General features: G+C 36.6%; 1 protein-coding gene across 1 annotated transcript in view; it reads left to right on the top strand.

Annotated features, from left to right (window-relative positions):
- BRE (brain and reproductive organ-expressed (TNFRSF1A modulator)) overlaps positions 1 to 24,740 on the top strand; it is a 170,182-nt gene that overhangs the window by 14,298 nt on the left and 131,144 nt on the right. The window contains exons 2-3 of the mRNA XM_014950966.1: positions 4,964 to 5,040; positions 16,548 to 16,642. Coding sequence (XP_014806452.1) covers positions 4,964 to 5,040; positions 16,548 to 16,642 — 172 coding nt within the window. The remainder of the gene's footprint in view (positions 1 to 4,963; positions 5,041 to 16,547; positions 16,643 to 24,740) is intronic.

Genomic DNA, 24,740 nt, shown 5'->3' with positions numbered 1-24,740 from the left:
CATCTCTTTCTATTCAGGTTAGGCAGCCTCAATTGTTTCAAGTTCTTGAAATGATAGTGGCTAAAATTCTTGGTCTGATTTTTCTTTGCTATTCTTTACTTGTACAGTAAAATTCACTGATGATTTGTCTTCAGCTAGTAAAGGTGGTAAAGCTTCTGTATGGTCTATGAAGGAAGAATGACTAAAGACATTACATACCTTTTTTCCATTAAGAAATTTGATAGTCATCTAATAAATCTGACACAAATATAGGGGCATACACCTTTTCCACAAATTAAAAAGAAGAAATAAAAAGGAGATTGTATATATTTTTCAGTAGAGCTATTGTACTTCTGTTGGCATTTCTGGATGTTTGCTGTGGATTTATATGGTTCTAAAGAGTAGATTTTTAGGAGTGGTATAAAAAATGAGCCTCAGACTGGAATTTGGGGATTTAAAGAGTTGGGTTTGAGGGGGGTGTTGGTGGTTTGGTTTGTTTTTTTTTTTTAAAGTTCTTTGGATAGAGTAACCACTCATCTCCAGACTTTAAGGATTAAGATGGTAAACACTTGGGCTCTTGTTTCGTTGTGACCTCTTCAGCTGGCACAGAACTTATTTTTGGATAAGATCTTACCAGGCCCTCAAATAATTGAAAACTGCTTGTCTTGGGGATACTTTCAAGTGATGATTGTAGGCGACTAGTTGATAGTAAGAGTGTGTTGAAACCTAGGACTATCACAAACCTCCTTATTGTCATGGCTTCAATCCTGGAAAATACCAAAGTGGCTCAGAAGGAAAGGGAGTATTTGCTTAGCTTAAACAAAACAGAAGAAGAGTCAATTCGACAGAATAGTTCATTACAAATACATTGGTATAAGAGAAAACTGTGATGTTAAGTTCAACTAGAACTGCCTTTCCGGAGGCTTTTAGAATACTCTGTGAAGTAGTGTCAATTTTGCAGAAAAATACCTTCTACTATACCTATCATTATAGGCTGGTGCCTTATTCCAAGCAGCAAAACTGAGTGACTTTCCTGATTTTTATTTTTTTTTCCCCTTTTCTCTTTTGTCTCTTGGATAATCTTTCCTGTTTCCTTTTGTGGCTGGTAAAGAATTCTGAACACTTCTAAGTAAGCATCTGGTGCTGACAGCGACTTTTTCTTTGAATAAGAACTGGTTTAGTTTTTGTGTGTTTTATTTACTGTGAAAGAAACCTTCTCCCAACAGGTCACAGACAATCCCAACTGTAAGATGCATCAAACACTCGACAAAGGAATGTTCTACTTGTCTCCTCCTTGGATTATGTATTTCATAAGGATGTAATGTGTCTCAGCTTAAGCTTAATCTGCTGTATTTGCTCAAGGGACTTAGCTAAAATCTGCTGAGAAAGGGAAGAGTTTGCATTTAGTGATGGTTTCTCACATACTCGATTCCATCTACCAGATTCCAACCCTAGGTCTCAGCACAGCTCCTTTAAATATTGCAGCATTATTTTAAGCGATACATTCAAGGATATTCCTTTGTCCCGGAAACTTGTCAAGTTGATGATTCTTTGATATTTTACTAGGGAAACCATAGTGGGTGATCTTGTGGTATGCCATTAATCATCTTATGGAGACTAATTCATATCACTGCTGTGAGCATCAGAGCATTAATTCTTGCTTCTGTGACTTTCCTATGTAAAATATTGACTATTTAGATGAAGATATGCAAACCAGTGTAATATTTTTCCATGAGTAAAGAGGGAGATAGCACATCCATTCATCCTAAGATGGAGTCAGTTTCTGAAATTAATTTTCAGCACTGTGTATTACTGCTCTGTCTGTCAATTCCCTCTGATCAACAAATAATCTTTAACAGACCTTGTTACAGATCATTCCTTTTCAGTGTGACTTTTGAGCAGACCAAGTTAAGTAAAAGAATCAGCAAATGCAAAATCTTACATTTTGGAGAAGATAGAGGCCAACTTTTGGGTTTATACTTAAGAGAGATTCTGTGTGTTAAGGAAATTCAAGCAGGAGATGATGTCCATAGTCAGGCCGTTATCTGTGGCTTTCTCTTGAAATAAGGTCACACGTAAACTATTAGATGTACCAAAATTTTTATTTGCCTTAGGATTTTTGTTCTTTTACTGCCTCCTTTCAAATGGATGTATGTAAGATTTTTGCTTGACTGCTCAACCTGTTGCAGTTATTGAAGTCTCTTGTGCAGCCTAGCCAGAGTAATTTGGAAAAAAAAAACCTGTGAATACTGTCACTTTCCATCACTTTTAGACCAGTAAAATTAAAACCATCTCTAGTAGAGTATAATAATCTAGGAAAAGTACTTAGTATTGCTTTTAGGGACATTAACCATTAAATCAGGCTTTTATTTTCATGTTAAAGAGTATTATATTTTCCCTAAGTATTTCCAAATGGCCCACTATGCTAAAAGAAAAGATTGTAGAGTGTTTGCAGGATCAGAAATTTTTTTGTCTGTTGAAAAGCTAACAACAATGTTATTTTGGTGCTATTTGAGAAATGTGCCTCAGTCTGTGACCTGCGATACTTTGAAAGAAATTTCCATTAAATATTAACTGGTGTTGCAGAGATATTTTAGAACTTGCAAAGGATTTTTTTGGTGGTGGGTTTTTTTTTTTGTATGCTTCCTAGAATTGGCCTTATTTGTGATGTAAGCCTTAGAAATGACTTGAAAGGAGCTAATAATACTTTCATATCTATAGCTGTTAAATTAATCCACAGCCACTAAAACACCCTAACAATGGGCACTCCTGGTTTGCTGTTCTCACCTACTAAAAACCCATGTCTTTGAAAAATTTATCTTCTCTTGTTTCTGTTGCACTGAGCTCCAATCATTCTTATTGTCAAACTGATTTTACTCCTAGCAAGGGTGGTGATGCTTACTGTTCTTGCTGAGCCCTATCTAGATGTAATTCAAAAAACAGTAGTACAGACCATCAAATCAAAACATTTTTCAGCTCTGCTCCTGTCATGCAGCATGCTGCGTTCCCTTTCGTGTTGGCATCATCGGCAGGTTTAATAAGCATCATCTTTTTTTCCATCATCTGTCTCTTAATGAAATGCAAAGTAATATTCTACCAGAAGAAAACCCAGTCAGTGCATTCTTCCTGGATGAAGCAAGATGTCAACTAATCTTTTTTGAAACTTGCTCTCCAATCAGCTCTGCACACATCTGATAGTAGTTGTATCTAAATCATGTTTCTGTAGATTGTTTTGAATTGTGCTCTCACAAGACATTGCAAAAACCTTTCTGAAGTGAAGATAGGACATTTGTTGCTTCCCTTTTATTTGCAAGGACAGTTATCTAGTTTCTGTAATTATGCTGAAAAAACATAGTGTATTCTTGAATCAATGTAGGCTGTTAGTTGCATCTGTGTTAGATTCTAGGTGCACAGAAGAGATTTGCTTATGTTTTCTAGTATTTTTGTGGAAACTTAAGTTAATTGATCTGTAGTTCTGCGTTTGCTTCTTTTTGATGAAGCTAAATGTAGGCACGAATTTGATTAAATAGTAAATGTAGCTCAGTGAATAAAAACAATCTGAAGTTTGTGGATGTGGTTGCCTTAACTTGCATGTGTAAAGAGAAAAGAGACTGTAGAGACAGCATCTGAGAGAAAAGGCTCTCTGACGTGTTTTGAGTACATTAGTGAGAGTTAACATTGCCCCGGTTGCCCTGATGCCTCTTGTGCAGTGAGACCGAGCTGCAGGAGTCACTGTGGTGTTTCTGATAAGGTAGGATCAGAATTTTTGTACTTTATGGCCTACCCATCTTTTTGCTTTTGGCTGTGTGTATGGCCCAGTAAGCAGTTCTTTTGTTTCATTATATTGTCAGTGGTTTGTAGTAGAGCTCTAGCAGAGATCTGATATATGAGTTGAGGCAAGTTATTTTACCTTTGTCTACCTTCTTTCACTGTTTGTTTTATCTAGAGGTGGGCTGTCTCTAGCTCTGAGCTTTACGCGGCTTGCAACAAGCGTGACTTTTGTGCTGGGACTATAAACAATTCTCAGTGATATTGTCAAGGAGACTTCTGAGTTATCAGCATCTTTAGATATGGAAAGCAATGAACTGCTAAGGGCTTTCACTATTTTTGCTACTGGGACCTGTCAGGTGCCCACCAGTCCACAGAGGTGAGAACTCCAGGGACCATTCCAGCCACTGAAACAGTTTGTGTCACTGTTTCTCCTTTTCAGCTAAGATTTTTGTTTCTTTGTTATTCAAAGACTTTGGTACATGATTTACAAAGTGTGAAAAAGTTGGTCCTCTCTGGCATAGGCACTAAAGGGGTTTTCAGTGACTCTTGTGCTCATAAAATGTTTGCTCATCACTGCGAGACCCAACTGCTGTTGCGGTGTTCAAGACAAGCAGGAGATACGAAACAATCACAGATCATTAACATACATGCTCCGTTGTCATAGCCTCAAATACCTGATTCTGAAACTTGCTCACCTGGAGGCTTATTGTGAGACTTTTCCACAAGGGAAAAATTAAAGGTTCAAATAGGTAAAAATGAGTGAATGTTGATGTACTAAGGTTCATCCTGGGTATCTTCATGGGAGAGATAGGGAGGATGTAACCCTGTTACTGTGGCATAGGTAAGGAATTGTCACCTGCAAAATTGTATACAAAGTAGAGAATTTGATGGCTTTGACTGACTAATTGATATTATTCTAATAACACTCTGAAATAGGGCATTTTATGTGCATATTTCCTATGTTAAAGTGGGAAAGAAGATAGTTGGCACAGAGCCTAAAAGTTCTTATGCTGTTGTGAGAACCACTGATTGGAAGAGAATGGGCCTCCTGCAACTTTCCCACCTTTTCTTCTTTCTCAGAATCGTAAGCATGAGTATTTCTAGTATTCACAACTTCTATACTATGTCAGTCATTTGTACCCTGTAGAATAACATCAGTGTCTGCTACCATCTGTAAGTTCTTAGCACATTCTTCTCTTACCTTCCGTTTTAGGTGTACATCCTTGACCCCTGGACCTAGCTGTGATCGGTTTAAGCTACATATCCCATATGCTGGAGAAACACTCAAATGTAAGTTAAAAACTGTTGCTATTGCATCCTGGCCATTCTTTCAGTAACAGTGTTCAATATCACTTTAAGTTTTTCAGTGTGTCACACTAATTTTATGAGTTTTGAGATAGCTGTGTTTGTTGCTTTTTCTTAAAACTTCAGCTCAAAGAACAAGCAACTGTAACAACATTGAATTTTTAAGATAAGTCTACAGCCTTCCTTGATACTACAAATTTGAAAACGAGTCCTAAAAACTAAAAGTCACAAATCCCCACCTTAACATTTCTAATAAAGTGTTATGACTAAGACAATCTCATGACCATTTTTAGACTGGCTTATGATTTGTACTTGCTTTGTGTTCTTTCTTTTTTTCTCTTTTAGGAAGAATTCTTTATTAAGCTCCAATAAAAGAAGTCAGTCTGTTATTTTATTAGGTATCCCTAAAGAGTAACTGGTATAATTGACCAGATTAGAGGAATGTGACTTTGGTTTTTCTGATTTAGTGGTGTGGTTAAGTCTTCCTTACCTTCAATTAGTCTGTGTTTCGGTTCAAAAGGTTAGAATAAAATTTGCTTCTGTATGTTTTTAGAAGATAATATACAGTTTTCTAAACATGAGTTGCTTATGGTCTACATATGAAAAATGGTAAGGTGTTGTTTTTTATCTCTAACAAGTGAAATAGGAGAGAGGATGAAGAATTTCAGATAAAGCAAAACACTAATTTAGACTTAGGATAGCACACGTGAAATCACATGTGGAGTACAGTACTGTGTCCAGTTATGGTCTCCTTAGAATCAGAAAGGCATGGACATATTGGAATGAGTCCAGCAAAAGACCAGAAAGATGACTGAGGGACTGGAGCATCTGTTGTACAAGGAGAGGCCAAGCGAGCTGGGGCTTCTTGAAAGAGAAGGCTCAGGTCAAGTCTTACTAATGTGTAAAAATACCTGGTGGGGGGAATGAAGCAGATGGAGCCGGGCTCTTCTCAGTGGTGGGCACTGAAGGTAAATGGTCACAAACTGAAATACAGAAAATTAAAGTGTAATATAAGAACTTTTTTGCAATGGTGGTCACACAGTGGAACTGGTTGCACACAGAGCTTATGTAACTCGTGTGTCTCCATCCTTGGAGATACTCAAAACCCGGCTGGACATGACCCCGAGCAATCTGTTCTTGTTGGACCTGCTCTGAGCTGAGGGGTTGGACTAGGCAGTCTCCAGAGGTGCTGGCCAACCTCAGCTGTCCTGTGAGTTTGTGAAAATGTGCTGTCTGGAGGAGCAAGTACTTGGTGTGAACATGAATATGTAAAACACTAACTGCTTTGATAATATCATCATACAGATGCTATAGCTCTCCAAGACATTTTAAATATTAAGAATGTTGTTGTATTCCGTCTGTAGTAGTTTTCCTTATAATTTTGTAGGGCACTGGAAGCCCTTCTCCTTTATTAATAGAAGTCAACACAGTTAAACTTCTGATAATTAGAAGTACTTTAAAGCTTCAATTTGGCACTAAGAAGGAAAGTTGTCCTTCACAGAGAAGTTGGTCTGGAAGTTTGCTCACGTGCTCAAGAGAGGAGCTACGCTCATGTATCAGTCTACTAGGACTATTTTATCTATTGCAAAAGTATGAAATCATGGCTCAACAGGCTTCTTAATTGTTCTTTTCCAAAAGATAAAAATGGAACATTAAGTCCTACCTAGAAATTATTTTAAGGAAAAAAAAAAATGTGACTATGCATTTATTCAGAATTTTAAGTAATGGAGGCAACTACCCCACCAAGTAGAATTTTTGTCCTTATTTAATTTTTTTTTTTTAAGTGATATTGTGTAGCAGGCTCAACTTGTTGAGTCTTGATGTGTCCTGCAATGTGAGGTAGATTCTACTTGAGACTTTTTTGATGGCTATCGTCAAGATGTAGTGAAAAGAAGCTTCGTTGGATGACATTGGACTGTAGTAACTAATTTATCACCGTGCAGGACTTTATTATTACATTCTGAGAGGTTTAAATCTTTACTTGTTTTTAAGTAGAGTCTAGAATTGTTCCTGATTCATAAAGGAAAATCAGTAAATTAAAAAGCCCATATGTGAAGGCATATACATACATACTGTACTAATGTACTAAATGACTGTAGCCCTGTTAACGTACCTAGAAATATGATTATGAACTGTTCATTAGATTTCAATATTGAGAAATCAGCTCTCCTCTCCACTCACAGTTCTTGTATTTTGAATATCACATAAGCAGTTAAACAAAACAACAAAAATGCTACTGCTCTTCTCCACGTTCATAAAACCCAAACCACACATTTTAACCATGCTATATATTTTAACGTGACTAACTGAAAGTGGTGTAAAGAAGTGTATCTTTTTCGGAGGTACCTAATAACAGCAGTGAATTCAAGTAATAATAATCTAATAATCCTCTGCATTTCAGCATTACATGTTTGAAAATGTTGTACATTATTCAGTCTCGCGTCCTGTGGAATAAATAGTGAAGCGAGCAGATTCAAGAAAGCTTTGATAATTTTGTATTTAGATCTGTAATGATGGCAGGGGAAGGCAGCCATGGTGTGCAACCAGAGATTTGTAGATACTTTGTTATAGGCTGTTGCTAGATACGTTATCTTTCAAGGGCAGTATATTTCTGCAAAGGAAAGTTGCGAAATCTGCCAGAATAAAAAGATTGGCTGAAAATGTTCAGGATCTGTAGTGTATGGTCTTCATTATGTGGTGCCCAATACAGGCTGAAGTGTGTAGTTCCTTTGTGGTTTGTCTTACATCCTCTTTGCAACAGATCAGATCTTTGCATATCATCAATCATAACCGCTGCCACTGCACAAATACCCTAGTATGGATCCTACTGTGTTGAAAACTGTTGGTATGCTGCTTTTGAGAAGTCTAACTGCACAATCACAATCCTGTTTTCCAAAAGACCAGGAAGTTCACTGTTTTTTTTGAAAAGGGGGAAAGTGTACTTGTGGGCGAGGCAGTGGCTGACTACGTGTAGTGTAAAATAATTGTTTTGTTAGCTTTGGTAACATCAAACATCCTATGAGTTAAGAAAGGCTTGTTGGTCATTTTAAGATATTTTCATGAGATCCAGTTAGCTATTTAATTGTGTTTTTTTCAGATGTCACATTCACCTTATTCTTGCATGTGTTCTGAGCTGCTGAAATGTTACACTGAACAGTTACTCAGCTGTGCACGGGAACCTTGGAGACGTTGTGGATATCCACATTTTTATGCTGGAGAAAATATTGTATCAGTGGCGGAGATTCATTTGTCATACTAATCACACTTCAGAAATTTTTTAAATGGTGCTTTCATAGAGCTGCTTTTACTTTATTTTCTTCTGTAAGGGAAACCATAATTTTTGCTTTTTTTGTGGCCAGAATGGTTGGAAAACTTGAGCCTACTCTTGCTAGAATGTCAATTAAAATCTGAGACAGCTGCATTGTTTTTTATTTGTTCATCCAGCACTCAATTCTGCTATGTTAAACTCAATGCTTTTCTTAATGTTTGACTTTTTCAAAGCTCTTGATAGGAGTTTTAGCTCCAAGAAAATTGACTGCAGTATCCTGTAAGAGGTTGAATCTGTGTTCCAAGGACAAAATTTATTCTAAGTGTCTTGATGTGCAGAGCTGTCCTTTATCGCTAACTGGTCAGCCATATCTGCTGATAGTTTGTTATCCTTTCTGAGAGAAGTATTTGTGTATTTTGAGGTGAAGTATTTTGTAACTTGCAGATGTATTGGTCTTCCTTGCTAAATCATCAAGGCAGATGTCACAGAAATTGTCAGGATAAGCAGAGTTATAAGCTGTAATAGTCTTTATTGAATAATATTAATAATTAAAATACAACATTAAGAATCAATTCCTTGGTCATGGCAATTTTCTTTCAGCAAACCTGGGAGTCTCTTGCTTTTACATTTTCACTCAAGCTTTCACTGCTTCTTGCTACTAAGAAAGCCTGACTGTTATTGTTTTTTGCCTGTGCTCTTCACATTTTCTTTTTCAGGCACTGATGCCTCACTCCCTCTCTGTCCTTGAGTGCTGTCATCTGGAATTTCATGGTGATTAAACAATGTGTTGCCCTTGTGATGCTACTGTTCCCTGTAGCCTCTTGAACTCTAGTATTTTCATCTTCTGTCTGATTTTCAGTGTTTACAACTAGGGGTTCTACTGCCACCACTTTTGTTTCCTTGATCCCAAAGAAGGTTTCCTTTGTCTTGTTTGAAGCTTAGGTTTTCTTGTTTTTTCTTCCGATTTCTGTTTCTTAGTTTCTTATTCATTTTAGTTATAGGACATAGAGGGGGGAAATTACAGTTTTGCTGCCTGACTAGTGTAAGAATATTGCCCATAATATACATACGGAATTTCATCTGGTTTTATTCCTGTAATGGAACTCTTTCAGTAAGTTCATCTAGTCTTCCTGTGACTTTCTACTTTAAGGAATTAATTAGAAACAAACAAAATTATAAATAAGGAAAAGAGCCTGACCTCCTTGTTGCCCTTTTAAAAGCTGCTTTGCAAACCTGTTTATTGTGCCAATAAGTGATTGTAAAAATAATTTTATAAGTTATTGTAAGATTTAAGATTCTCATAACAAGGTTGCTGCAATGCATGTGTCAGTCTTCCACGCACCATTAAGTTATTTTGCACTTGTTGCGGTTTAGTTGAGGCTCTTGGCTCTTGTGGGAATGACTTCTTGGTCACTGTAATTCAGCTTATATTTAGGTGATACCATTACCTCTATGGTAAGTGTATTTTTGCTGGGTCATGCAAAGTATCAAAGATTTTTCCGGGTGTTATGTTTTCTGAAGTTTTGCTGAGCCTTGCTTTATGTTGCAGGAGTAATGAATCTTCTTGCTTCAGTAACCTATTTGTTATCTAATGAATGTGCCTAATGGGAAACATCAAGAGAGAGTCTAATCTTTTGATTATATTTATTTCTTAAAATACAAATTTTACAGTAATATTTTCCCCCTTTTAATAATCACTTTCTTCTCACTTGGGCTGTTTGGGGTTTTTTTGACATTTTTCCTTATGTTCTGAACTGAACTTGAGCAAGTAAACAACAGAAGTTTTTGCAGGTATAAATCTTAAATAATGTATTTCTGCATCAAGAGAGGTGACCTTACAAGTATCTATGCACAATTGTGGACTTACAAAGTTCTAAAGGATTTTAGGTTAGGCCTCCACATTGGTATTACCGCAGTGCCTTCCTGTTTTGTTCTTTCCTCCTCTGTGTCCTGTTTGGGCTGTAGTTACTGGTGATGGTTTACAGTCCATTTGCTTGAACATATTTGTTGTTCACTTTAGCCTTTCTTTTTCTCACCTACCCAGTGTCTCTGTTATAACTGCTCTAGCGTTGTCTTTAATTTCTACCAATATATTATGCACTCTTTATTATCTGTTTTTCTCATCTTCGTCCTCTTCAATTCTAGTACTAAAATTTCTGAGAAAGCAGATGCCAGGCTACAGAAGTGCAAGTCACTAAGATTGTCCTGCTGCCTTCTTGTTCAGATTGGCATCCGGTTCATTTCCTTTTGCTCCATTTTTGCAGATTTGCCCACTTTAGAACAGAACATAATTTCTCTTTCTGTATGCAGGGTTTTGTTTTCTTTTGTTTTGTTTTTCTTTCTCCTGCAATGGCATTTGTCAGTTGAGGTTAAAGCAAAAAAACCCCACACCTGCAACCCTTTCCCCAAGAACCAAATAACTATCCTGAAAACCCTTTTTCTTTTATTGGAAAAGTGGGAGTTGATTCACTTGCCTAACTATCGGTGTCAAACTGTTTGAGGTTCCCTAGGGTATCTTGCTTGGCCTTTTCAGCTGCTGACCCAAAGGGCACTGATCTTTCTGAAAAACCTTGTGTTCATAACTGCCATTAATGTGCCCTGAAGCATCTCAAATGACACTAAACAACTTAGTTAAACTGAACCAAGCTCATGGAGACTGGGTCCTTTGCAGCTTTGCATGTGGTAGAGTGGCTAGGATTTCTTCTTTAAATCCTTTCGTACTCCTGACTACACTTAGGATTTTGGTTGCAGATTTTAGTGCATAACTGACTGTTTTTATACCTGTAAAGACAATTAACAGTGGCTGGTTTAGGTAAGAATTTATTTACAGAGGGGACTGATCAGTGTTTTTTTCTCTACAATTTATGTGGTACTAGAAGAGATAGGTTAGTATTCTGAATAGATGAATAATATCATTCTACTTACTATCTTTTTCTTTTTAATATTCAACAAGAGCAGTTTCTTTATTTTCCCAAAATGGATTCTGCACAAAGGACTGGTCACTTGCATCAACACTGCTCCCTATTATCTATGAATGCATTTCATGATCAAGTTGCATTTGTATTTTTTGTTCATTTCTTAAAAGCCAAACGGGTTGATCTCCTTCATATGATGAATTCCATTCAAATTGGTCTTATTCCAGGCTGCAGTGGATGTTAATGCCCTGGCACTCTTAGTATAATATTTTTCAGTACTACCAAATTTACAGTATGATTTTAAAAAAGAAAGGACGGAAGTTATCAGGAGAGGAAAACCTGTATATAGGATAGTCCAGTGGAAAGCAACTATAAGGATTTAAGAACTTTCTCAGTTTGAGTTACACCTAACTTGCTTATAGTTGATCCTTTAGCTTTGTTAGACTTGGTTATGCATTTTGATAGATGAGAAAAGAACAGCGTCTCTCTGTGTTAAAAGAAATGATAGATTTAAGTATTAATATTTCTATCTTTTTGTCTATTGGGAGCATATTAACTTTTCTTTTGAAATCTTGTTAAGTAAAATATTTCAAATTTTTATGCTGTTTGCCCAAGGAAAGAAAAAGGAAGACAAAGCAGTATTTTTGGATAATGAAAAGCAAAAGATGTATAACGCAACCTTTTTCTTCTAAATTTATCTTTCACTCCATGGCTTCAACCTTATTGAAGTAATTTTAAATTCTGTAGTAGTATTTAATTGGAAATGTAATTACACTGAAGTAATTATTGGCTAGTATATCTATAGAAATGAGATAAAAGTGGTCTGAGTGTGAGCGTTTTGCTTCCCTTGTTCTTTCGTTGGAATGGTCACGGTCCATAACTCTGTGGAAGGCCATGCAGTTTGCCTTCTGTCCAGGGAATAAGAGCAAACAGAATTGAAACATATGAGGAACTACATATTGGTGCTTGAGATGCAAAGAAAAGGGTATTTGATTTAGGCGAGAAGGGGAAAGAATGCAGGACTACATTGATTTTTTTGGTGTTTTTACTTTCAAAATTGAAATGGTAACCATTCTCAAACTCTAAGCACAATAATTTTGCAAATGGCTTTATTGGTGGAAAATTGTATGTTTTCACCCCAGCATAATTATATTTGAAGATGGTAAGTCACAAGTAATATCATGTAAATACTAAATAAAGTAGTTGTTAAAAAAAATGGCTAAAAAAAATATTTAACACCTTGTCTTTTGTATGCTCACTGCAGAGACCAGTGCTAATATTTATGTTAAGTAAAACCAAATTTGCTGTTGTGTTGACCATTGTGATTGTTTAAATACCTTTTATTTGAGTGTAAAGAAGCATTTTTTATTTATGCTTCATAGCCCTGCCAAGAAAACTGTTAACTGCTGTTTTAATTTCTCTGGTTTATGGTATTTAATAAAAAAACCCTCATATTTAGGATCAGTTCCTTTAATCTTTGGTCTGATTTGTAATGGTGTATTTTTGTTGAGAATATATATTTTATGAAAATAGCTCATGCTCGTAGTTGTGAATCAGGAAAACTCACACCTTGGTACCTAAGCTTTCTAGAGTCAAAGGTGTTACTTTTCCTGTCCTAGTATGGTAAATTAAGCAAGGCACAAGAGAAACTGTGGACGGGGAGAGGATGAAGCAGAAAAATTACAGAGGCCAGGGTGACTGTCTAATGTGGTTCAAAAAAACGTTAATTTTTCTTTCCTTTTAGCAATTAGTTGAATGTCTTTGGATTCATGACAGAAGTGAGATTTACTAGAATAAGATTGGACTGAAGGGATGTTTTTCTTTCCTTTTTAAGTACGAGAAAAAATTATTCTAAGGTCAGATCTTGCAATCTTCAATAATAAGATGCTGCGTTTAACTGATGGACTGAGAACCACAGATGATAGAGAAGCACTGCTCTTTCCCAACTGTTCACATTGAAATGGAAACACCATATTGTTGTGATTTTTTTTTGTGTGTGTGTCTTTGTTGTTACCCGGCCTGTGTGAGGTTTGATTGTATCAGAACAAATTAGGGTTTATATTTGCATGAGAAACCTATGGTACTGCAGGAAGGAGAGTGTTAATGATACATTAAATTATATGTTTCTGGTTTATTTAGAAAATATGGTAAACAGCATGACTTCTTTTAGGTTCCATGGCGTTGTAAAATGTTTTGAGTATAGTCTCGGCACTAGTGTTTTGTGATTGTGTGATTAACAGGCACTGAAATAATAGTTGTATTTTTTATTTTGAAGCTTAGAGAACTCTTCAGCCATACTGAGTATAGCCATTTGGATAATGGCTATCCTGTAGGAAAAATAATCTTGGAATACACATTGGCTTTAATGCTGATATATTGGGTCTCAAAATGACTTTTACTAAAGTGACTGGGGAATTTGGATTTGAGGCATGTGTGCGCTGGGCAAGTAGAAGCAATTATAAGTAATAGTAACAGAAAGTCAAATATCAGAATGTTACTTTTTACTGTGGATTCTGTCCCTTGTACTGAATAGTTCTGTGGTATCAGTAAGTCATCAAAACTTTTAAATCCAAAATATCCGCATAGTTGTTAACTCACTACAGATAAGGAGTGATGTGCCACTAGCATTCAGTGGAAGAAGGGGTGTGACAGAAGGTAGCAAAGAGCTATGAGCATGTGAGAGAGGTAATAGATTGGTACCTGACCTCAGTGTGGCCACACATCTCACACCTGAGTGGTCAAAGAGGGTACTGTCCCCAGCTGTCAGCCCTGTCCCACAGCAGGCATCACTGCATGGGATACGCAGGTGACCTGAACCCTGAATTGTAAAAGTTTACCACCTATCATGTTAAACTAATAATGCCAATTTTAATTTACTGTTGTACTTGAGCACTGCATATGATGATGTTCTGGGAGCTGCTGTGAGGTCTCTTCACTTTGTGTTACTGTAGAAATGAAAACACCAAGGAAAAAAAAAAGTGTAACAGGAAAAAAAGAGTTTGTACCTGCTTGAACCTTCACATTACATCTAGTGTCAGAGCTTGCCGGAGGTTAACCCATTAATGTGGAGCTTTCGGAGGAGAATACAATTTATGGCCAATCTCACTAATCTAAGCAGATTCTTGGAGCCACCTGGTGATGTAAGGTTCTGGAATATTTTTTTACTAATGAAATTTGGAGGTATAACACAAAAACAAGCAGTTATTTTGATCCTTCTTTTATTCTAAGTAGCCTTTTGTAATATCTGTGTAGTTGGAGTGCAGCTCCTAGTGTGCTCAGTTGTAGCTGTGTGTGCTCTGTTTAGTCAAGTCTGTTAAAGCAGGAATGCAGAGAATGAAAAGCATGCAACTAGCAACTGCAATATGAAAAGTGTATGTTAAATGACCTACTTAGCATCACATAAGAATATGGGAAAAACACAGATAGGATTCTTTCTTTGAGAGTAGCATTGGGCCACCTAAGTCACAGGCCAAGCTTTTACATTGTGCTGTGTTCTGAGTTACTCATAATATGCCTCTTTATCTGTGAAGCAAAGCTCAGTCAAAGATTGTATTTTAAGGCTCTATCTCCTTCAACAAGTAACCTCAAGAGCTGCGTGCTCTGTACATAGAAATTGGTGAGGTTGTTGTAAGGCATCGTACGTGGGGAAAAAAAAAAAAAGGTTGAGTTACAGTGGCATAGGAACTATCCAGTCTAGTAAACATCAGCTTTTCTAAATTCTTCATTGCTTTATTACAGTTTAACAGACTAGTAATTATTTTCTCTCACGTAATATACGTGCATTTCCTGTTGCAATTTTATGCAGTTTCCTCTAGGATTGCTGCCTGTTTTGTTCTTCTTTGAAATGAAATAAAAGATTGATTTTATGTTGACTGTGTTGGATATTTTAAATTGGCAGACCTCTTGTTCCTGCAACTGACACTTAACATGTGCTCCTGACATTTGTGAAAGGGAGACAGGAGAGCAGACAGGAGCACACTGTGCTCTACTGGATTGCATGATCATTGAGTTCATGATTTGGAGCAATACTGTAGAGCGTACCTACCCCAGACTCGCTGTTGGCTTCTTGGTCGTGAGCCTTCGTTCTCTGCAAATTAATATTTACAGATCGTTGCTTCTGGCTAGAGCCAAGATAAATTTCCAGAATATTAGCAATTAAAACTGTCATGTTGAATGTCTTGTGATGGTGACGTCACTGAGCCAGCAATGTGGCTTTGTAAGATTTGTTCATCCAATGCTTTTCTCCACTACTGCATTCATAATTTTTGAAGAATAACAAGTGGTTTAACTTTCTCTGAACAGAATTGTTTAGAAGGCTTACCACACTGCTGTTATTTTGCTGTGTAGATTTCAAACAAGTGGTAACACCATAGCAGGTACTGACTTCTTTATTCTAATGCCTGGTACCTCACAAACCTGCTTTATGCAAAAGCTCAGAGTTATTTTTTCATATCTTCATAAAGAGGAAGGAGTAATTGGGAGGCAGAGATGTAATGCTAGATACTATTTTTTTTTTTTTCTTGAATGGTGTGTGTTTTTCCTAAGAGCCCACACGCAGATGACCGCCTCTTGACCTATACGAACTCTGAAGTATGTTTACTAGTGAAATAATACAACCCAAATTTCTTTGAACTATGATATCAGTAATTAATTGTGTATCTTGTGACACTGGCAAGATGAGAACTCAGTGCCAAGCTGCAATGAAGTTTTATATTTTTAGTTAATTTTAGTCTCTCTATTTAAATGTGTAATACTGCATTTCTCTTGGCCAGAATTTGGCTAGTTGGAATGGTTCCTACTGAACTGTGTATTCTCCCTTCTAAGAGTTGGGGGTGGAAAGGAGAAGAGGGAGTAAGTGCTACTAAGTTTTGAAAGCTCCAGTATTTTGAAAATCCTGATCTTAGTAGTTTGCATTTGACTTTAACTTAATATGCAAAACACGACAATCTAAATGTGGTACTTTTTTTTTTAAAAAAAAAACAAGATCACTTTTCTAACTTGATGTTTTGAGGCAACCCTCAATAGTGTTTCAGTTGCCATTTGAGATATGAAGCTATAGTGTATTTCACATTTCATTGCATGCAGAGGAGGAAGAAGCTGTGCCTCAGGAATTTGACTTCATCCCCCAAAACATCTGATGCTTATCTTGCATGTGAATTTTTGTAAAAATTATATGGAGATATATATGAAATAGATTTAATGTAGCTATCAAATTTTGTATTAAAATATGTATCATATGTACAATATTTTATTTATTTATAGGTGCATACATAAAAGTCCAAACAATATTTTCATTTATTACTTTTCAGGGGATATAATTTTCAATGCTCACTATCCTGACCTGCCACCAGATTTTATCTTTGGAGAGGATGCTGAATTTTTGCCAGATCCTTCTGCCTTGCACGTAAGTAATTTGCTGTTTGAGAACCTTATACCATGCAAAGAGAGTTGGCTTTTTTAGAATAGCTAACAATGCAGAATAAATAAAAAAAGCCACCTTTTACCTCAGTGTTATGTGAGTATAAACACTTTGTCTTCTATCATGATGTAAAGTTGAATCCATAGATGTAGCTTTTTAAAAAATATCTTAATCAAGACGACATTTACAATAACTATTCAGAGTATCTCTAAAAAGATGTCTATTTAATATCTGACCACCTTAAAACATCTGTCTCAGAAAAAAAAGATTGATCAATTGTGCCTTTAAAAAGTATTTAGTTCTAGAAAAAGTAGCATAATTTTGTGCAGTGATACAGATTTTTGTTTTCCCATGAGGAAGGCTAGAATCAGGTTGTATGTTGTTGGAACTGGTGCGTGAAAGAAAGCTATCTACTCATACATGTCAGTGTTACCATAAAGACAAAGAAATGCCCTTTTAAAAGGTGGGATAAAAACATTCTTACTTTTCTTTCTTTTTTACTTACATTATTCATTAATGGTACTTCTTTTGGGACCGTTGCTTTTCTTCTGCCTAAGTGCAGAACAAACTTCTCATCCTCTTCGTTGAAACGCGGCTTGAAGAGCCATTTACTCTGTGATGCATAATGAGATATTAACAAGCCTATTTTAAACTTAATTAAAAACAAACAAACAAAAAAAAGAAATTTTGCAAGCCAACAGCTTTCCTTTGGTCTTTATGCCTTGCTATAGCATTCACTATGTAAATGTAACCTTTTTTGATAAGGTCTTTGGTCATGCTCCTGCAGTCCATCCTGACATTATCAGAATGTGTTATCTCCACCTTGCAGCTATGGTCTACATGGTGTATTTTTGCTTTTTCATTCCTTTTAATGATCAACATACTTTGCAGAGCATTTCGTGAGCATGATACATTATCAATAACTTGCTTATTATGCAAAGTATTTTAATACCTCCCTTTTTCCACAGATCTCAGAGCTGTTTAATGAAGATAATTTTAATTGAATTCTAAGACATTAGCAGAATTTTTTAATGTTGTAAGATATCTTTCTACTGACTATAAGTAAAAACAGATTAGCACGTTGAGCATAATTTAATGCTCCTAATCTTGAGCAATCTTCAGATAGTTTTGATGCAACAGTTCCTGGCAATCAAAACAGAATTTATGATGCACAAAAGCATGTAGATGGTATTAAATGAGGAGCACAGTCTCTTAAGTAAGTAATATGTGCCGCTGGATCTGTGGGAATTCTGACATTGAGCCTTCCTGCGCTGCTCTCATCTGCCCGAGTGCCTTGTTTTCCAAGCAGAAGTCATCACATGCTGTTACATGGCTTGAGTCAGGCATTATTCTTAGCTTGAAATGAGAACCAGGTACTCCAGATTCCTCAAGCTCGTGTGGCTCTAATGAAGGCTGTCAGGAGACCTCCCTGAATTCATTTGAACGGCTCTGCTGCAGATCGCTTCAGTCACTCCTTCAGTTTCCATGGCCGTGGGCAGACCTTCCAGTTAGGCTTTCACCTGAGCGCAGTAACAGGTGATCAGTTAAGCAGCCGTTAGCCAGACAGCTAAACCAGATTCCAGAAATACTGCATTTTAAAAAGTAGGTGCTGTAGGTGAAGACTTCATACTATCTTTTTTTCCCAAAGAATTCCTAAATGGTTGGGCGTGTGTTTCAGCAGTAGGGTGATACGTTGAGCACTCTTGTTGCCATAAGCAGAGCTAATCAACTGCAGTGTTAGACTGGTATTGCGATTGCAGGAACAAGTCGAAAATGCTCGTGGAAACTCAGCTTTGCTTCTATGTCTTGCACAAATATTAAAGTCACTTCGGTTTGAAACTCAGGTTGAGTCTCAAGTTCAGCGCTGCAAAACATATGCTTCATTAGATGCCTTACCAGGAGTAATTACTCTGCTGGCTGCAGGGTCTGGTTCTGTGTATTCTGATCTTCTAGAATGATGTAGAGATCGAGGAGCAACACAACAGAGGGGCAACTGTTCCTTTTATTTTGGTTTGTCATACAGTTTTAATTGCAGTCAGAGGGCTAAATTCTTTAGATTGGTGATGCTGTTCATGCTCAAAGCATTATTAGAAATACATATTTTTATTTTTTATTTTCATTAAAAATGTCCTCACCTAGCGCGTGCATTTGATAACTTGTGTGTATAGCATGCATAAATAAAATCAGCTTCTCAGAATGTAAATAGAAAAGTTCTTCCCTGCTCTAGTGTTTATTCATTTTGGATGACAAGTATTAGAAATGTATTTTAAAAACAACCTATGATTCACTCCGTTCTGATTAAAAATTCAGTTGGCACAAAACAAGATTAGTGATTGTGTACGGATGAGATTAATTTGGAGCTCATTACAATGACGCCAGTTTGAGTAACAAGAATTTGTTATGTTAGCCTAGTTGATTGTTAATGTGAGCCAGTTAATAACTGAAGTGCTTAGGCAAAATGTTAACCCCATTTTTCCAATGATTTTGTAGTATATTCTTGGCAAAGAGCAGCCAATAGCAGTATGTACAAGCTAAGTGTCAGTTTACAGATTTGGGTTTTTTTAGCATCCTACTTCAGGTCTCCAGTTAGTCTCCCCAGAATTATTCTGCCCACCATTGCTATCAAAAAGGCTCCATTAGCCTTAGTGGGGATGGAGGCAAGAGGACATTAGCATTTCCTGAAACTCTGTAAGTGTTGAATGTGTTCTTGTGAGCTAGTATACGTGGGAGTACTTGGTGCTACATTCGCCTGGGAGGATGGTATTGCCATCGCAGAACTTAAGGGAATTGGCCACTGTGGTTCTCATGCCAGTATGTAGAGGTGGGAAGATTGTTTCCCCTCGTCTAATTGTTAATACTGAGTACAGATTTCAGACATCATGGAGTTGATTCAGCTAATTGTGCTACTTAAGTGTATTGCCTGTCAAGCTCTATATCTTGTGTAGAGCAATGTTTATTTTAAATTCTTGTATTTGTAGCTCTTAGATTCCATATTTATCATTTGGTTATATGATGACTGTCAGGATGCCTGTATTGTTTTCTGTGGCTGCGTTCAAAATCTTAATCATTATTATCGTCAACTTGTTGTGTTAGCTTTTAGTGGGTAGTGAAGAGATCCTTCAAATCCTCTTCCACCATTGTTCTTCATTTACTATCAGGTGCATGAGACAGATGTTTAACAGCATCAGTTGTTCCTCTGCTCTCAGTAGCGTCAAAAGCCCCAAACGCCCCTTGTATTAGCTAATGCCATTTGAACTACTTCTAAAAAGTCGACTGTTGTATTATTGGCAAAGATGCAGGTGTTACGTGCTCTAGTATGAAAGCCCTTACCTAAGGGCAATGAACACGATGGTTTTCAGAGTATGACTTCAAACCTCAAAAGTCACAGCAGTAGGTTGTCTTTTTCAGGGAAATGTGTGGGTAAGCACAAACTACTTTAGCACTGCTCTCTCTTCTGCTTGCTCTATTTGGGATGTCAGCAGATTTAATTCTTGGACCCCTAACCTACCGCTCTTGTACTGAAAGCCTTAAATTACTTTGGTTTCAGTTGCACTTGGGGAATTTAAGTGAAACAGAATGCAGGATTGGATCTTGCATTTTATTAGATTTTTTTTTCTTATTTTGAACTTTGTATTCACATTTTTTGTGTTCACCTTCCAGTTATGTCTTGACTTTGTATGTCAAGATGTGTTTTGTTTATTTATAATCCAGTGCTATTTAGTGTTTAATTTCCTAAAACAAATGTGAATTCTGAAAACTATTTATTCCCGCTACATTGATTCTACCCATTTATATATATCTGGTGGATGTATGTATGTGTGCATATATATATACACGTATGTATGATATCCTATATATAATTTTCGGTTCTTTATATGCATATGGTCACTGAGGCCTTGATGAGGTTTGTCTGGTATGGACAGGCTGTCATGACAAGATCACATTTTATACCATCAGAAGTTAATTTAATCCTGGAGCTTTCCCAACAGAAGGACCTTTTGACTGGTATTGCTGGCATTTTTGGTATAAATTTTTGTCCGTGTTTTCAAACAATAGAGCTATACCAGTACAACATTCCTCTTTAGGCCAGACCTGAAAGAATCTAATTTTGAATGGATTTTGGTCTGGTTTTGGTTTCTGAGCTTCACACAGTTTCCCTAGTGAATCCTCATTTGTTTCCTTGACCCAGCTAGAAAAGGGTGTCAGAAACCAGGCATAGGTTTTTTGCCTTTTATTTTTGCTGTGCTTGCACTGGCTTTAAAATGAGAAATCCCGAAAAGAGGAATCTGGCTGGGAATCCTCTCCTAGGGGAGCCTGGCCAGCTTGGCTACTGCCCATGTGAGGCCAGTGTTCCGGAGGTCCTTCTGGGAAGTCATACAGTGCCGAAAGAAGTGTTGAGATTCTGTGTAGCTGAGTGGTGAAGATGGTGACTATACAAACAGTGCAGCAGAAAGTATTCAAGAGAGAGGACAGAAAACAAGTTTTTTCCTATCATCTTTCCATCCCCTCTTCCTTCAGGACCTTCCTACGTTGGGAAAATGCTCCTTTTTCTCTTTGCTTTAGTCTTCTAGACTTTCCCTTGTATTTGTCCTCTTTGTCCAGAATTATTACTATTTGCAGGGCTGACAGGGAGTTAGCTACCTTGTATTACTTTGTCATTTTCTATTGATGTAGAATTATTGTATATATTTACCTCTTTTTCTTTTTCTGAAATTTCAGTATTTCCTAGCACAGTTTACAGAACTTCGCTTCCTATCTCAGAGCGTAAGCAGAAGAGAATATGCTGAGGTCAGAAGTTCTGCTTTAGTTAATCACAATGTTTTGGCTTCACTTTTTGCCTAGCAAATCCAGAAATTGAAAAAATTTCTACAGTTTGATACTATTTATTTAATTTTGAAGGAAGAAAATATCTGCTAAAACAGGTAGTTTTGCCTTTATTGCTTAAATCTTGATAGTGTAGAATGCAGAATTAATTCCATTAGTTCTCTGACGAGCTCTGTGGGGAAATATTTTCTTTCATTTTTTGGCACAAGCTTCTCTGATAATGCAATTTGTCCTTAGAATGTGGAAAATCTCGAATATTAGCTCTTAAAACATAGTATTTTGGCCAGGAAATACTAGTTTTAAGAGAACATTAGGAAGGTGCATGGATCATTTGACTGAAGGATGGCAAAGAGGGAGAAAATGTTTTTCTGCCATACTAACTGATGTACATGTGATGAGAGACTTAATCATTGTGCACTAGCAAAATAGGGGAAAAGACATTTCATGGCTTTCCATTCATATTGTTGTATTAAAAAATATAATAATACTTTTAAACTGTCGCCTGAGTTTGACCGTCTTTTTCATGGTCATATAGTTAGATGGGCCAGAAGGTTGGACCAGAATGTGTAAAGGCTGTTTAGGCTCATGTTTCTTTCAAGCCATCTCTGTTTAGTTTATACATGAGTCCAGAGCACAAGCCCTCTGATTTTCTGGATCTTCTCTTGAATTCATGTTGAATTAATCTTGATTTCTCAATGAATTCACTCATTTCTTAGGTGGACAACAGCTGCTACCAGTCTTAAGACTGCTGTCTCTCTACTGGGACCAAACTGCATGTGTGTTCTTTCTTTTACTCCTCTAGTGTAAAATCAAGTAGTATATCCTGAAGTTCTGATAGGTGGAGAAGGATCACTTATTTATCTATCGTAACTTCAGATTACCATTTACCAGACACTGATGGCTAAATGTGTTCATATGTGTATATTATATACCTGCTTTGCAGGAAATAAAGACCTTGCTTTAGTGATAAGGGTGGCAGAATGAATTCTAGCATCTTACTGACATCAAGTCATCATTAGTTTAAACCAAAAATATAAAGCTGGACACATGAGAGCACAATGTCTTTTATTTGGAAGTCTGCGTGTGAAATAATAATTTGGTATTGATTATTCTTTAATATGGACCAGCAAACTGATAATGTAGTTATGATTATTTTTTGCTTTAGTTAATTAAAATCTAATCATACTTGAGCATTGTTTATTAAAATTTGGGAAAAAAATATTATTAGAGAAACTGGCATAAAATTGAAGGATTCTGGCCCTTATGTGTGATGGTCCTGCCAGAATATACTCCATTTCCTTACAAGAACTCTAGAACAGTAAGAAATGGTTTGGCTTTAAGGCAACAGCTTGTTAGCTTTCTAGAAACACACTTACAAGGTTTTATTTTTTTCCCTTTTTCTTTAGGGGAAAAAAAAAAAAGAAAGATAAAAGATCAAATCTAGCACAGTCTTCCTGAATTGAGAATAAATTTAAATTCAATGTGATATGCCCGTTGAATTCAAGCTGTTGAACCATGATAATTCATTTTTCCATAGAGAAAGTTGGTCATTGCTTATGAATATGCAAGCAGAACAGACTTTTAAATTAACTGATTACAGAAGGTCAGTTAGAAATAATCATTCTGTCTGATAATACAGTTTCATATTTGATTAAATTCTAGACTGTGAATCCTGTTACAATTTATAATTGTACTTTTCTCCTATGGGTTTAGTTTAACTTTGAGACCCTGCAGGTTCTTTCCTTCAGAAGATATTGTTGGGGCAGAGAAATGTCTTTGTGCTGAGGGTAATTTTCAAATGATCTATTAATTTCCCCAAATGGAGGAGGGCTCCTGCTCTATTTTCTTTTCTTTTTAGTGGTCTAAGTTTCAACCTGTATTTGTTTCAAAACATCTCTTTGTTTTACTCATTCTTTACGTGCTTTTATGTCTCTGTTTCCTTACTATCTTCCATCTCAGATCTTTTGGCATATCTGCTCTTTTTTAACGATAATTGCAGAAATATAGTTCAAATTTAGTCAACATCTTCTGTCTTTTGTTTGCAGTATTAGTGTTCATACAGTTTTACATTAATTTTGCCGTATTGCCGTCTTCCCAGAGATGCAGATTTTACTTGCATAAAGGAACCAAATGAGTGTTCTTTTCTTATACCACCTTTTTGAGAAGAGATAACTAATTTGCATTAATTTGTCCGGTATAGTAGAGAAATGGTTTTGATTTCTAATGTCTTATGATTTACACAATGGTATCTTGTAAATGTTTTCTTTAGAGACTGTATTTTCAAGGCCCTATATACTGTCTTATAGTAAAAATGTGAAAATAAAGATGGAAATACTGCTTGACCAGTGAGATCCAACATGTGATATATTGATTTTAATATAGGGGATTTTGACAGGGGGAAAAATGGTTAGAAGAAAGCAGTTCTGCATGTGCCACCCAACAATAAATTCTCAAGGGATGTTAGTGGATGCTGTCCAAAACATTACTTGTTTTGACAGGAAAGGAACTGATAAGAGTAAAAGAGTTGCTATTTAAAAAAGGATTCTTGAGGTAAAGCATTGACATTGAGATAGTGGTCTGTTCGCTGGTCCGCTGAGGGTCTGAGGAGTTGGGGCCTGTTCACGCTACCATCAGTGCATGATAAGTAAGTCTTTAGGTAACAGATGCATGTGTGTATGTCTTGTGTTGAAATTAATCTTTTCTTCATGCTTTTTTTTTTTTTTTCCCTTGCCATGTCTAGTTAAATATGTATGCCTCTGGTAACAGACTCGCAAAGGGAAAAAGTGCTGTGTACTCACGTGGATTAACTAATGAATAGTGCATTGGATTCCCTATCCCAGGATTTATACTGCTGAGGGAATTAAGAAATTCCTTCTCAGAACAGGTAAAGGTACCATCTGCTTTCTGAGAGGTGTGCTGGGAGGTCTGGAAAGGAACAAAACTTGCTCTAATCACTTTGCAAAGTAGGACAAGAAATACGTATGCATGCCAAGTCTTTAAGAGATTAATTAGACATTATTGTATTCTCTCTCCTTTGATAGTAGGCAGTTGTAGCTTGTAAGGGTCTGATTATCTTGTAAGAGAGCTCTGTGGGTGAAACAGACATTTTCAGGAAGAGCAGAACTTAAAAATGCTCTTCTGGGCTCAGCTTCACAGTTTCTGCATCTCCAGATCACCCTTAATGTATGAGGAATAGCTGTCTCTTAAATACTCCTACAGCAGGACATGGGAGTAATTCGTAGTAATCTTTGGAAGTTGA

The sequence above is a fragment of the Calidris pugnax genome, unplaced genomic scaffold (assembly GCF_001431845.1).
Source record: "Calidris pugnax isolate Ruff unplaced genomic scaffold, ASM143184v1 scaffold24, whole genome shotgun sequence".
NCBI lineage: Eukaryota > Metazoa > Chordata > Aves > Charadriiformes > Scolopacidae > Calidris > Calidris pugnax.
This window is presented reverse-complemented; position numbering and strand designations above follow the sequence as displayed.